This window comes from Loxodonta africana, chromosome 3 (genome assembly GCF_030014295.1).
Source record: "Loxodonta africana isolate mLoxAfr1 chromosome 3, mLoxAfr1.hap2, whole genome shotgun sequence".
Classification (NCBI taxonomy): Eukaryota; Metazoa; Chordata; class Mammalia; order Proboscidea; family Elephantidae; genus Loxodonta; species Loxodonta africana.
Window position 1 is genome coordinate 121,044,147 of NC_087344.1, and position 16,276 is coordinate 121,060,422.

At 36.7% G+C, this 16,276-nt stretch overlaps 1 protein-coding gene across 1 annotated transcript in view; it reads left to right on the plus strand.

Annotated features, from left to right (window-relative positions):
• Nucleotides 1-14,702, plus strand: part of GIPC2 (GIPC PDZ domain containing family member 2) — a 104,192-nt gene extending 89,490 nt beyond the window's left edge. Inside the window, exons 5-6 of the mRNA XM_003411122.4 lie at nt 3,046-3,127; nt 9,864-14,702. Coding sequence (XP_003411170.1) covers nt 3,046-3,127; nt 9,864-10,015 — 234 coding nt within the window. The 3' untranslated portion in view covers nt 10,016-14,702. The remainder of the gene's footprint in view (nt 1-3,045; nt 3,128-9,863) is intronic.
• The last annotated feature ends 1,574 nt before the right edge of the window (nt 14,703-16,276 follow it).

Here is a 16,276-nt window from a genome sequence, read left to right on the forward strand (position 1 = left end):
TGTCCTTGTGAATATTTGAGTCACCCAGGATGCTATCAGTTTTCAGGAATCCAGAGGAAGATTATGAGCCAGGTACCTTGATCCTGGGTGAGTGAAAGGATTGATTTGGTGGTAAATGGTAACCAAGAGACCTGGTAGAGCAAAAAGCATTTTGAAAAATGAGGTATGTGAAAAAACCCAGGGCAGTAACTTCTGGTCTTAACTTCTTGAGGACCTAGAACAGTCCTTGGCATCTTTTGAAGGCCATACAAGCGTAGCGAGTCAATGAACAAACCTCAGTGGAAGAAAACAATTTACAAGAGAATGGAAGAACAGTAAATGGGACTGGCAGTGGGGAGCTAGGAAAACACCAAACACCAACTCTGCTTTCCTGTCAAGGCTGTGAAGGAACATGACATAGACCTTAAAATAGCTTGCAAAGGAAGCAGGGTCAGCAAGACGAACCCACGCCTCACAGGAGGAGGGTCATCTTCTAATAGTTAACATGATCCATAAATATTTGTTGAGCTCCTGCTATGTGTAAGGTGATGGGATGAAAAGAAGTAGCTTAAGATCTTGTCTGGGGAGGTAGGAAAAATTTACTCAAGGGTAAATGTCTAAAATCAATTCCTATTTTCCTAGCCTATTTCATTATATAGGGCAATTAAAAATAGCTCACAACGAAAGGAAAAAGCTAGTTTGGTGCTAATATTAAATTTGATACAAATTACTTATAATCTAATTTCAAATGCCAAAGGATTTAAAGGATTTATAGCATTTGAAATAAATCACTGCCTTATAACTTAGAACAAATTGTGAAAACTGTGGAAGATTCTTCACTTCCATGTCTCATAATTTATTCAATATGTGTTTGTTGAAACAGGCACAATCCAGGTGATGGTGATACAAAGATGAATAGGCTACTATTTCTCTAAAGGGAGAGAGGCATGAAAAGAAGCTACTACAACAGTGGGATAAGGGTTAAAGGAAGTATGTATATGATATATTTGTGTCACACGGAGGGCGTTGACGATCAGCTGCTGATGAGGTGGCAAAGGCCGAGAGGTCAGGGAGAGCGCTCCTGCAGAAGAAACGCCTGAGATGATTAACAATGGGGAGAAGAGTGTTCTAGGCGTGGACATGGGGACCTTGTAAGCCCTCCACAGAGACTGGAGTGTTGGGTGCTGGAGGTACTTGGTGGGGAGGGATAAGGCTGGAGGTATAGATGAGGTCAGGATGTGAGCGCCTTGTGGATAATGGGAACCGTATAAGAATTGGGAGCAACGCAGTTGATTCTGTGTTTTCGAAAAATCTCTTAGTTTTTAGTGTTGCTATGAGTTGGAGTCGGCTCAATGGCAATGGGTTTGAGGGAGTGGGTTGTTAGGTAGGGTGGACTGGAGAGGGTGAAGACTGTAGGCAGGGAAACAAATTAGGAAACTGCAAATTAGAAAAGATGAAGGCTGATCCAAAGCAATCAGAATGCGGTTGGAGAAGAGGTTAAAAAGATCAGAAGTTATTTTGGAGGTAGAACGGTAAAATATTGGTGGCCAATTGTGTATGTGTACTGATGATAGGATGAACTTGCAGTCTAGCTGGATATATACAGATAAATACCTGGGTTACTTTACATAGCCTATTGCTTTACATGGACAATTCAAGATACACTGTAATGAAGCAAGAGGTCTACATTGTGTCCATTAATACTTTTTAAGGCTTAGCTTATGTAAATAAAAATGTGAGAAAGTTATACTAAAATATCCTCAAGAAAGTAAAAAATATATTTTCTGCAATAAAACCCATGATTTTAATAAATTTAGAAGATTCAAAGCAACACATATCTATGACAGCCTTAAAAGTAATATGAATTTTTTATAATATAATCGTGAGTTCTACAGTTGTACCTGCAGTTGTGTATTTAGCATCTTTGGACAATTTTCTTTTCAGGTATGAAACCATTTAAAACCAACTATCAGTATAAACTGAACATATACCATTAAACATTCAGTCATGTTTTCACTAAAATTATTTTTAATAATAGTGTTTTGGTACCACAAATACATAAAATATGTTATTTTAAAAATATTTATACATCATTCTTTTAAAGTTTCTGTATTTGTGTACTTGATGGTTAAACATTGGGCTGCTAGCCAAAAAGTTGATTTGCACCCACCCATAATAGGCTCCAGCAGAAAAAGACTTGGTGATTTGCTTCTGTGAAGATCACAGCCAAGAAAATCCCATGGGGCAGTTCTACTCTGTCACATGGGGTTGCTGTAAGTCAGAATTGACTTGATGGTACATAACAACCTAATGTAAACGTCACTGTGGGAATACATGTATGTAGTTTATTAAAAAATATCTGTAGTAAAATAAAACTTAAAAAGTATCTGTAGTAAAATAAAAATTAAAAAGTAAATAATGGTATGTGTTCAGAAATGTTTTACTATTGGGCTAACCATAAAAAAAACTTTGGAGCCCCTGACCTGCACGATAGAAACTAAAGCCCATCTCATGGCATATAGGACCCCTCATTGTCTGGCCGTCGCACCGGACTTCCTGCAGACCCTGTAGCGTGCTGAAATCTCTGTCAGGCTCTGCGACCTCACCTAGATGTAATTGCTTTCTACCTGCAGTACCCTCACCTGCTTATCTGACAACTGTTCATCTCTGAAAATGCAGTTCTTACATCATCATCTTTCTGAAACCCTTTTGATTTGCTTCTCTCCTGTGATGCTTATGTACTTTATATATATATTTAAAATTGCCCTTATTATTGCTGCATAATTATTATATTCATATCTGTCTCCTCATCTAGATTGTTAGGTACTTGGGGCTGTGTCCACTGACTTTTCATGTTTGGATCCATAACACTTAATGTTGATGCTAAAATAAGTATGTGCTGTATTGATTTGTATTGAGTACAGAGCAGATTCTAGATACGTTTCCATTAAAATCAGCTGAAGTACACAACCATGGACTGATTCTGCATCACATTTGCCCCTGTGTATATCATGACATTAAAAAAAATTTATTGTAAGAAAATGTTTTCTCTCTCCTTTCGTAAAGCCATCTGAAACTGAAACAAAGGCAATTGAAAAAATTGATGACCTGCTTGAATTGTACATGGGAATTCGAGATTCTGATTTGGGTAAGAATTTACTCTTATTAAAAGTCTTATATCCCTTAATTTGATGGACCCTAATGCTTATGTCTTGTTTGCATTCATAGCCAAGTAGACTTTTCAAGATAGGGTATTTATGGAGTGATGAAAAAAGAATAATGAAAATAAAGATAATAAAGAATAGTGTAAAGGATGCCTTGCCATACCATTTACTAGCTGTGAAGTCTTACAGCCAAGTTAACTTTTCTAAATTTTTGTTCTTAACCTACAAAATGTGAATATAATATCTATTTCATAGGATTGTTATGTGGATTTAAAAATATATATTTGAAAGAACTTTATAAATGATCCATAAGAATGGCATTATTATGTGATACGTCAGATTTATATTGACTAAATTTCATAGTTATTATATTAAAATCCTGTATCACTTAATAAGATTACTAAAACCCTGTGAGCAGTGAATTAGAAATATGAAGAAAAAGAACATACTTGATGTGTACTGATAAGGGAAGTTAAGTAGTTGAATTTCTATGTACATATACCCCACTTTAGGATGGGGTTCTCTTTCCTCGACTTGTTTATAAGTTGGTTCTGATGTAAGTTGAATACCTCTTTTTTTAGTGTTTGTTATTATCTTTTATTGTCAGCGTCTTTATAAATCTGATCTTTGAACATCTTTGAGTGAACATCTGAGAATGATAACATCAGGAAGTTGATTTATCAATTAAGACTCTATCTAACCCCATCCGGCTTAAGAAGAAAAAAAAGAGGGAAATTTATTGGTTCACATAACTCGAAAGTCCAAAGTAGATCTTAGCTTTAAGAATGCCTGGGTCCAGAGTTGTCAAGGTGTCTTTTGGTTGTGGTTTTCCTCCATCTCTCAACTCTGGCTTCATTTAAGGCCCCCATGGTGTCCCCCTGGAACCCTGGTGGTGCAGTGGTTAAGAGCTTGGCTGGTAACCAAAAGGTCGGCAGTTCTAATCCACCAGTCACTCCTTGGAAATCTTATGGGACAGTTCTCTGTTCTTTGGGGTTGCTACGAGTCAGACTCGACACAGGTTTATGGTGTCCCCTGGCAGCTTCAGCCTTTCCCTCATGGTTGCAAAATGACTACCATAGCTCCAACTTTTACAGTATAATTCTCTTGGCTTTAAGCTAATGGGAAAGAGTGACGGACTCTTCCAAGTCATTCAGACAAAATGCCAGGGATTGTCTCTGATTGGTCTGATTGACTCACTTGAGCCAGTCGCTGAGGACAGAGGGATAGTTAGGTCTGGGTCCCATGCTCTACTCTGAGTGTCCCCAAAATACAAGGGTTGTAAGTAGAAAAGGCTTGGCCCCTTCCATGAGGAATCAAGATAAATATTCCCTTAAGGAGGGGAGGTGGATGGTGGGTAGGAAACGGAGTAAATGGATACTGCAGTGGTGGGATTTGTGCCTGCATGCATCCATGTATGTGTGCATATGTGTGTGTGTTTGTATTTAATACATTTTTTAAAGTCAAGAACTTGGACTATTTCATTTACCTGCTCGCTACTAGGTACAGTAGTTGAAGCTCACTCTTCCTTCTCTTTTCCATTCTCGATCTTTATTTTTCCTTATGGAATTTGTTCTTATTTTTTCTTGCCTGCCTGAACTTTTAAAATAAAATTTGTATGTTGGTTTTAGAGGTAATGTCTGTAACTGGGAAAAAAAAAGAAAAAAAAAACTGGTATTTTTTTTCTAGCTCCTTGAAGTGAAATACAAAATTTGCATATAGTAGATCATTCTCCATTCAGACAAGAAGGTAAAGCTGAACTAATCCTGTAGAAAGTGTCTTACAGCTTTTCACTCCAGGTCTTTTGCATTTGGAAAAATATAGGGATTTACACAAACCATGTGAGCCTGTGACAGTTATGCAAATGAGTATGCAAATGAGAGTAAAGGTGATTTAGAAATGGCAGTGCTCTTAAACTTAGGTTAACTAGGTAGTATTTGTTGGAAAAGTAATATGATACATCTCCATTCAGCTGAGAAATTCTAAATAATGTAACTATGAATATTACAAGATTAAGGAATTTTTTTTTTTTTTTTAAGGAATTAATATATTAATTGCTGAGTCTTAGTGAGCTCAAATTTAGGAGAACCACAATTTTGAAAGATGAGAACTTAAAACAGTACCCAACCGTAGAACTTAACTTTGGGTATAGGACTCACAGTTATTTAATTATAAATTGGGGATAGTTAAATAAATTAGTTTTGCTCTCTGTTATAAAAAATGTAGTTATATAGGGCAGAGCATTGGACCATGGTATAAATAGTTATAAGCGAATTAAGCAATGGTTCTTTAACAGTTTTCTTTTACTCTGACAAATTTAGGTCTCTAAACATTCCTCACAATTTCTTATAAATTAGCTAGTAATCCTCTTGTAAAATTAATTAATCATGTCGGAAATTCCTCCAATTGACATGAAAAGTCATTACCATTATGCACTGATTAGCAATGAGATCAGTTACCTAGGGAGGTAAAGAGTAAGGAAAGTAATTATTTGAAGAATGTCAGCCATTGTTCACTTAGGAGTTTCTCTCATTCAAATATGATTAGCATGAAACGTAAATCCCAAGTAGTAATACTGGTTTAAGAGATGAATATATTTACTTGTTTGTATTCCCAGTTTTCTTACTTTTCAGAAATGTTAATTCTTAATTCAAATCACATTGACATCACATTATTCTGTAGCTGTTAATGTAACTTTATATTAAAAAAATGTTAAAAGATGACAATAAAATGACTAAAAATAAAACACATCCTCAACCAAGATATTGGGATGTATCTGCTAATTGGAAATGGAAAATAATTCAAATAAGTTTATTTAGGAAGTAACCCTGAAGGTAGGTGCTGTGTTTGGTTGTAAAGTTAGGTTGCAAACTATGATTTTTCAGTGGATCCAATGCCAATATAAATGATCTCAGATGTTACCCATGGAGGATGGGAGTAGGAGGAAGGAATTCTGGAAGATGTGGAGTTCCGTTAACCTTTATATGGAATTGATCTAACTTAATGGAAAGTTGTAAAATATAAACTTCTTCTTGAATATTTAAGGGAACTGTGTGAAAGTTGTATATAGAGTAACAGTATTTTCTGATGGTGCCAGTTTAGGAGTTTGGAGAACACCCTGGCAACTTTGCAGCCTTAGCATTTCTGATTTATTAAGACATCCAGAAATGTGCAGGAAGGAAATATGAATGAGTTTCTAAGTTATTTTTTCCTATAAAATCTTCTATTGCCGTCTTAAAAGTATACAGCAATGGAGTTTTTATAGAGATAATTACATTTCTTTTTGGGATGACTGTCTTTATTCAGCAAATTCAAGACAGTGAATACTATACAAAGTCATCCTCAGATAAAGTCAGTGAAGTTTTGGAAATAGATGTTCATTAAAAAAACAAAAATAAAACATATTCTACACTGGCTGTGTTTTTTTTTTATGTTTGACTGTTGTGTGAGTTGCTTGAAACGGGTTGATATTTATGATAAGTCTTAGAGAAAATAAGTGCTGAGGACTGTCCATAGAAGGAGATACAGTTACAGATTTAGTGGCTAAATTAACAATGATAATGACTACTCTTTACCTAAATCCTGCTATGTGCCATTATACAGCTTTGAAAATTGAGGTTTGGAGAGGTTTGGTAACTTGCCCCAAGTCCGCTAACAAGAAAGAGCTGAGATTTAATCCCTGGGACTGATACCAAGATTTTCACTATGTAGTAATATTTTATACTTAAAATCGCTGTTTAAATAGTTTAAAACTTAATGGAAAAATATAGATTGGCCTTAATCACCAAAATAAGTTTGTCAACAATACTGAGAAAATTCAGTAATAGAAAAATAGATCAGTAGCCTTAACGGCAACGGGTTTGGTTTTGGTTTTGGATATAAAAATTTAGTCTCAGTGACCACTAGAGGTCAGCACTTAGCTGCTATATGTAAAAAAAAGAAAAAAATTCTACTCTTTTAGTAGATTATTTTTTGCCAGTTTGTATTCAGGCATTAAATATGATTGCAGTGTATTGGAGATTTACCATAGTTAACAGGTGAAACACATTTTAGTAGTTATCATTATCATAATGTGAAATAACTTTCTGAAAATTACTTAATTTTGCTATAGTTTCTTTTGCTTTTCTCTTAAATCTGAGATACAATCTTTTATAGAAAGGAATAAAATTATACTTATTTCTCATGTAAGGATTTTTTAAAACTATGTTTATACTTTATTCATCGGCAAAAATTCAAAATGCCTGCTCCAGTCTTAATTTTTTTGAATTCATATAGCAGATTATTGATTTTTAAAAGATTTATGGAGTGCAGTATTACATATAACATTTCCAACACAAGTATGCAGCTTCCCTCTTGCTGTTTTCCACAAGACCAGGAGGAACCATATCTTACTTCTCAACTGTAAAGTTATTTCTTTGTAATTAATTGTTTGGGGAGGAGATATTTTGAAATTATTTAAGCATCCTGTTCTTCATCAAACTAACTTATTCCCTTCCATATCTATCTATCTATCTGTTCATCCGTCCATCCATCTATATCTATTTCAGTGTGGATTCATAGTTTTCTGTTTTATTCGATGGGGTTATAATCTGTTTCCATCACTTTTTGATGCTCGTATTGTCCCTGATGTGGTCATTGGGAGCCCTTTCACTCTGACTTCTACGACCTTTTCACATGTTCTCATCACTTCTTGACACTTGCTGCCACTAAATGTTCTTGGCTCTATTGTACTGTGCCTGTTCCAGCCCTGAAATCAGCCGTTTCTCCAGGGAACTCTGATTCCTTTTAGTAGAGAATAATATTTCTACTAAAAGCCAAGATCTAGGTGCTTTGTGTGCTCATTGCTATTGGGGTGTCTTGCTCTCAGTCCTCTCAGTGGACTGAGCTAAGAATATGTGTATGCTTTTATATCTATATATCTATATATATATATAGATATTTTAATAATTTTTATTGTGCTTTAAGTGAAAGTTTACAAATCAAGTCAGTCTCTCATATATAAACTTATATACGCCTTACAACATACTCCCATTTACTCTCCCCGTAATGAGTCAGCCCGCTCACTCCTTCCAGTCTCTCCTTTCGTGACCGTTTTGCCAGTTTCTAACCCTCCCTACCCTCCCATCTCCCCTCCAGACAGGAGATGCCAACACAGTCTCAAGTGTCCACCTGGTACAAGTAGCTCACTCCTCATCAGCATCTCTCTCCAACCCATTGTCCTATATCTATATATTAAAACTTCTTCTCTCTATTGAATATGTGTGCGTATATGTATTTTTTTTTAACCCTTCTGATGTCTACAATTCCAGTTCAATGCCATGGGGTTGATTCAGTTTTTTTCCCTTTCACTATTTGTCCTTCTCCGACAGTGACAAACCTGGCTGTCATTATTCTCAGTACTTGTATTTATGTGATCAATTCTCTTGTATGTAAACACTTTCATCACTGTGGCTGCTGGCCTGCCTCCCCCAACCCCTTTCCCGATGTCCTCCTCACCACACCTGGACCCCCTTCCACAGCAGGGTGCCCCTCTTCACCTTGCTTAGGCTTGCACCCCTGCGCTAGGTTACCCCAACCCCACCTAGCTTCTGCTCTGACTGGCGATGCTCTGCTATAAGTCATCTCTTCCCCTTTCCCCCCAGCCTTGTGTTATTACTGAAGTGCCTGAGAAGGGAAAAGCTCTTAAGAGGCCTAGTGAATTTTAGCTGAAAGACCAGATCTTGTGGCTCATTTTCAGAGAAATCATGCAACCTTTGATTAACCAAAAAAACCAAAACCATTGCCGGTGAGTTGATTCTGATTCATAGCAACCCTATAGGACAGAGTAGAACTACCCCATAAGGTTTCCAAGGAGTGGCTGGTGGATTCAAACTGCCAACATTTTGGCTAGTAGTGGAGCTCTTAACCACTACCCACCAGGGCCTTAATCTGTAATTGAAGGAGGGGCTGGAGCTTTTCTCTTGGGTTTAGTGTTCCCTTTTATCTAGAGGTTTGGGGAGTGAACTTTACCCAAGTCCCAAATCACATTCACAGTTTCTCTTCCTGGTCGCTGGTGCTCATTGCGGGCTGAGCAAGAACCCACTGAATCTCATGGGCTCCCAGCCAGCAGGAACAGGTCCCGTGGGAATGTGTACTCTCTGGAGGTAAACAGTGGAGCTCAGGCAGCTTAGCAGAAAAACAGAACAAAGGCACCACTGTTACTTTTTATCCAAATTGCAGAAGGGCTCAGAAAAGGGGCCTTAATTTCATGAGTATATAAATGTTTCCCTCCCTTTCCTAGTTTGAGTGCCCCAAAACAAGCTGTAATCCTTTGACTTTTTTCATTGGGGAAGGAGGACTAGACTACATCATAGCTGGGGGTAGGGAACTGGTGGATGGGACCTGGAGAGCTAGTGACTTTGGGGAGGTAGAGGAAGGAGCATACCCTGAGTTTCCTGCCACGGTTAGTGACAGGCCTTCTTTCAGGGTGTCATGTTCCACCCACAGGTATCCCAAGGATGATGGGATCCAGGGTGAGGGAGAGGGCAGTGGTAGCAGCCTCAAACCTGGGTACAGTGGGAAGGTTGTTAAAAAATATCTTTGCTACTTTGAGACATGATAGAGGGTATAATTTTTTAAATTTGCATTAGAATATGTATGCATGTTACTTCTAGAAAGCATTTTCTCTCAGTTGTCTGATGCTTATCTCATTTATCATGAATTTCTTCACATTACTTTTGATAGCTACCACAATGTTTGAAGCTGGAAAGGACAAAGTTAATCCAGATGAATTTGCTGTGGCACTTGACGAAACTCTTGGAGACTTTGCGTTCCCAGATGAATTTGTCTTTGATGTTTGGGGAGCTGTTGGTGATGCCAAACAAGGACGATTATGATGTGATGATCCGTCTCTGAAGGATGAACCATTGTTTATTAAAACAACAACAAAACATCAACTTAGAAGATCTGGTTTTGTACACCTTTATGAACTCTGGTTTAGTTATTTGTATGGAGTACATTCTTTGAAATATAATTTTGATTTCTGAGTCCTTTTTAATGCACTTGCTTATGTAGTATGCTTAAGATAAATTACTTGAAATTATGGTCAATTTTAATATTCATTCAGAAGTTTTTTTTTGAAGGCAATTTTAAGGAATATTTCTAGATAGATGATGATTTTGTTCCCTATTAACACCCACACTGTTTTCCACATACATGTGGAAAATTGCACATTGTTGTTGCAGTGCAATGTTGTTGCAGTAGTTCTGTAATTCTTTTGTAAATATTAATGCAGTGAAAATTAGGATTGGAGTATAATTTACCTTGTGACACCTTAATTTTGTTTATACTAGTTTGAACAGGATATGTTCAGGAAATGATATGTGAATTATGCTTGTTATGGGTTTGGAGGCATTCTTTCTGATTCACTGAGGAAGGTGAGGGAGATTCCTACGGCCTCTTGATTTATGGCCCACTTTCCCTACTTGTACAACAAGAATTGATTGACTTTCTCTTTTGCTTCTTTGTCACTGCCCTTAAAACTTATAGTGAAATCTATTGTGCTGCCTTTGAGTGTGTATTTTGCTTGTGTGGAAGAAGGGTGAAAAAGAGGCAGGATGAGGAGAACCACTTACATTTGATTTTTTAGTAGTTCTTAAAACATTATTTCATCTTTCACTCATAGCTACTTTTACAATACGTTTTATAAACGCTCCAGGGAAGGTTTTATAGTCTTTGCAGAATTTTCTTTTGAAAGATATTTACTTAGAAAGTATCTATGTTTGAGAACCCTTAAACTTTAGAGGAGATAATATCAGAAATAGATCCTCCCCTTCCCCTCAGTGGAATAAGGAAAAGGGAGAATTGAGAAAATCTATTAGCCTATTATTTTAGAGTTCTTATACACACTTTCCAGAACCTTACTTTATGGAGAAAATTGAGGGTAAATTGTCTTACCACTCTTATTTGACATTTTACAGATGTAAGAGAAAATGGAAATGAATGGTTTCTACATAAATCATTAAATAAGGCAGAGCATGGTGTGACCAAGTGTTCTTCTAAAGCTTTAGAAGAAAAATGCTATGTTCTACCACAGTAATCATAAATAATAACCTGTGAGGGATGTCGTCTAAGAAGTCAGAAGTAGTTCCCTTTTCATGCTGGGTTATTGCTTAAATAATTCTGTTATTTTCTGGTGAAACTTTAGTTTTACTGCCATCCACTCCGTCTTTCTCATAGCAAGTTTAATGCTATAAAGCTGATTTTCTTTGTCTGATTAATCTGAAAATTGCACAGAGAAGCTGTTTCAGCCATTACTGTGTAACAAAAGTAGCTTATAGAATGTGGATTGTCTCATTATTGCGCTTGCCATTTGAAAATAGGATCCAGCTCAGTTTGTAATTCATTGGTATTTGCTTAGTGGATTTCTCTTGGAGATCCCCAAATACTTCTTAATTCTTAATACCATCTCTCTTAGAAGGACACAAAAAAAAAGAACTGATATTTTTAGGGATGGGAAAGTTATTGGATGATTTAAAGCATCCCACAGAAATATTTAAACAACAACAAAATTTTCTTGGCACCAGATGTTAGATTTGAAATGATGAGTCATTGTTTATTATTGGTGAATGTCAGTTTCTCCTTCCTTTTTGGGCATGCATGAGGACTGACACTTGATGTTGATTCTCTGTGATTAACTGAAGGTCATATTCCCAAAGTGACCGTGCCCACAATGATCTTTCTAGAATTTTTATGCGTAAGGTACCCATATCCATGTACAGCTGTAATTATACTCGTTTAACTCATTGCCATTGAGTTGATTCTGACTCATGGTGACCCTATAGGACAAAGGAGAACTGCCCCATAAGTTTTCCAAGGCTGTAATTTTATGGGGAGCCCTGGTGGTGCAGTGGTTAAGAGCTTGGCTGCTAACTGAAAAGGTTGACAGTTTGAATCCACCAGTTGCTCCTTGGAAACCCTATGGGACAGTTGTACTCTGTCCTATAAGGGGCTGCTATGAGTTGGAATTGATGGCAACAGATTTGGTTTGGTTTTGGTTTAAGCTTTCTGGAAGCAGATTGCCACATCTTTCTCTCAGGGAGCAGCTGGTGGGTTCAGACAGCCTACCTTTTGGTTAGGAGCTAAGCATTTTAACCACTGCACCACCAGGACAGTGCTCCACCTTTAGCATTAAATGGGCAGTTATCTTTAATAAGGGCTTTGGCTGGGCCCAGGTGCTTTATATACTAATAGATTTTGCTTTGAAACATCCTTATCTCTCATCTTTCTTGCTAAACTGGTAGCAAGGCCAGTTCTTTATGACATTTTATTTCCATACTTGGAAATATATCTATTTGTGGGCTTTGCACCTTTTTGTAACTCTCAGTGCACAAAAAGGAGCAGGGTCTGTTTTATCACATAACCTACAAGTGCTGGCTTCCCTCCTGCTGATATGCTGAGCCAAGTTAAAAAAAAAAAAAAAACATTTCCTTGGTACCACCGGATATTTTCAGAAGGACTCGTTTGTTTTCTCTTGTCGTGTGAAAGTTTTTTCCAGTCAAGGATGAGGTTTTTTTTTTAATTTCCTTTCATATAAAGCAGCATCTTCTTTTTGTGGCCACAAAGAGCACATGATGTGTTTTCTTTTATTGTGGCAGAGAATGCAGATGCTGATTGAACTTGGGCTCAGTGTGGCCTTGAACACAACTCTGTCCTCATCACATGTACACATTCTGATGATTATAAATAGGCACATTTTATGTTCCTGTGATGTTTCCAAAATATATGATGTGAAATCCTTTAAGAATTCAATCATAAAGGCAGTAATCACTCCTGTTTGGAGCTGCTATATCCAGCATTATAATGTGACTGATAATTAACTGAAGAGACAAAACTTAATTTTTCACATGATGTATAATTTATAATATTTTCACCTGTTACTTTAGCAAATAGACATTTTTTTCCAAGTGAATCACACTTGTTTTAGGCCCATGTTATTGCTAGGCCTTTGCCAATTCTGGAGAGACTCCTGGTCTTCTTTAATTATCATTTTTACCATGCATGGTAGCTATCATGGATTGAATTATGTCTCCTCAAAATGTGTGTATCAGTTTGGCTGGGCCATAATTCCTGGTATCGTGTGATTTTTCTATATGTTGTAACTCTTGCCTCTATGATGTCAATGAGGGAGGATGAGCGGCAGTTGTGTTAGTGAGGCAGGACTCAACCTACAAGACTGGATTGTGTCTTGAGGCAATCTCTTGAGCTATAGAAGAGAGAAGGGAGCAGAGAGACAAGGGGGGACCTCATATTGCTGAGAAAGCAGTGCCCGGAGCAGAGCATGTCCCTTAGACTTGGGGTCCCTGCACTGAGAAGCTCCTAGTCTGGGGGAAGATTGATGAGAAAGCCTTCCCCTGGAGCTGCCCCCTGAATTTGGACTTTCAGCCAACTTACTGTGAGAAAATAAACTTCTCTTTGTTAAAGCCATCTACTTGTATTTCTGTTATAGGAGCACTAGATGACTAAGACAGTAGCAAAATGAATTTCATCTGCAAATGGAGGTTTCAAAAGAACAAAGGTTTTTATAAATAGATCACAGCTATTCACCAAAGATGCAAAAGACTGATGATATAATATCCCTTTCTCTCTCTGATACATCTAAAAATACATGGGCACTAGTAGCTTTGCTATTATTTTGATGGAGGTAATAGGTTAGAAGGCCAGTTAAGTGTTTTACTCAAGCTATTAGGGAATAAAGAGATAGGTGCTATTCAACTCACAGCTGCAAGTATTTAGTGTCCTGTGGAAAATGCACATTTATTGTTTTCTCGAAACAGTTGAAGAAGATACCTGAGTAATTACAAGCCCCTACACAAATCATGGTTCTAAAATGTTTTTAAAATTGTGAAGTGTACAAAATGGCTCAGCCTGTTCCTATCCTATTAACTGAAAACTGAGTTCTAAGAAGTGACTCACAGTTCTCTGCTATGATGGTGAAAGTTGAATACGACATCTTTGTTTCAACTGGAGACGTTAAGTTGTATAGCCAGAGATATTTTTTAAGCAGTAGTGAAAAGGAGAAATTAAAAAAAATTCTATAGTTTTAAATAAACATTTTTTTATTTTGAACAGTTTGTTTCATGTAATTGTATTGCTACAGACACAAAATATTCTATTTTTTGGGGAAAAAAATTTTATCTTTTATAAAAATCATAGCATACACTAAAAATTTTTTTGAGATTGAATTTTGGATGTCTGTTAATATATTGTAAATTGTATTTTGATACTATTCTAAAATGTATTATTTGCTGTATTTCTATATAGTAACACTGAACATCTGTAGGTGTTCAAATTTCATAGTGTTGATCAAAATGTCAATTATTTGTAAAGTTATAATTATAATACTAGTTATAATATTTCTATAATATATTAGTTAAATATAAGTTATAATATTTCTTATATTTAAAGTGTGGCTCCTTATAATAAAAATCTTTTCATGAAAAGGTGCTGAATGGCTTCATCCTTAAGTAAAACAAAACCAAACCAAAACAAAGGGGCTTGGGGTTTTGAGTTTTAGACTTTTTAATTTTGTTTAAATAAATGATGGAAATAACGTGATTGTTCAGGTCTTTGTTTTTTAACATATCTTTAGTATATTTTTCTTAACATATTTTCTACAAGGCATGACCTCTAAGGTCCATTTAGCTTTAAAATCCCAAAATTATTTGCTTAGATTTCAGTAAAAACATATGAGATATGCACTGCTACAATACTCTTTAATTATCCCTAAGACAAAATAGTGTAAGATGTTTCTGCTATAAGTAGAGGCTTACCCAGGGTGACACTTTTGCCTTTACTCCCTTAATTCAACCAGTATTTATGACATTAGATTCCAAATAATAAATAATAATGTGAGTAAATAACTTGAAGAAATACCAGCCTATAGCCCTTAGGTATTTACTCCTTTTGGGTTTTGGATTTTTTTTTTTTTTTTTAAATTATGCTTTAGGTGACAATTTACAGAGCAAGTTGGTTTCTCATTCAAAAATTTGTACGCATTATTTTGTGACATTGGTTGTAGTCCCCACAATGTGTCAGCACTCTCTCCCTTTCCACCCTGGGTTCCCCATTTCCATTTGTCCGGTTTTTCTGCCCCTTCCTGCCTCCTTGTCTTCGATTTTGGGCAGGCATTGCCCGTTTGGTCTTGGTATACTTGATTGATCTAAGAAGCACATTCCTCATGTGTGTTATTGTTCGATTCCCCAAGGGTTTCCAAGGCTGTAACTTTTATGGAAGCAGATTGACACATCTTTCTCCTGCGGAGCAGCTGGTGGGTTCAAACTGCCAACCTTTTGGTTTGCAGTTGAGTACTTTAGCCACTGTGCCACCAGGGCTACTGTTTGTTTTATAGGCCCATCTAATCTTTGACAGGTAAACTTTGGGAGTAGCTTCAGTTCTGAGTTAGCATGGTGTCAGAGTGTCTGTTAGACCAGTAAATCTGGTCTTTTTATGAATTTGAAATTTGTTCTACATTTTTCTCCAGTTCTGTCTGGGACCCTTTATTGTGATTCCTGTCAGAGTGGTTAGTGATGGTAGCTGGGCACCGTCTAGTTCTGGGCTCAGGCTGGTGAAGCCTGTGGTTCATGTGGTCCATTAGCCCTTTGGACTAATATTTTACTTGTGTCTCTGGTTTTCTTCATTCTTTGCTCCAAATGGGTTGGACCAATAAATGTATCTTAGATGGCCACTCACCAGCTTTTAAGACCCCAGGGGCTACTCACCAAGGTAGAATATAGAACATTTTCTTTATGAACTATGTTATGCCAATTGACCTAGATGTCCAGGTTAATTATCTTCTTGATACAGTTTGAAGGTCCTATCAGAGCTCTTAAAAATCCCTAGAAATATTGTGCTCATTCTGTATGTTTGGGGTGGGGTCCAGGAATTTGCATGTTTTACATGTCTTCCAGGTGATTCCAATGGAGGTGAATTATAGCCTTTTCCTGTGAGGTCTATGAAGGCCCTAGCACTAGGGTAGATAGATAGATATGACATCAAGAACTCAAAATCTATCAGGATAAGCAAAGACAAAAAAGATCTCTAATGCAATTAGGTAAGTGCTAAAATGGATGTAAGGAAAAAAGCTATATGTGACAATA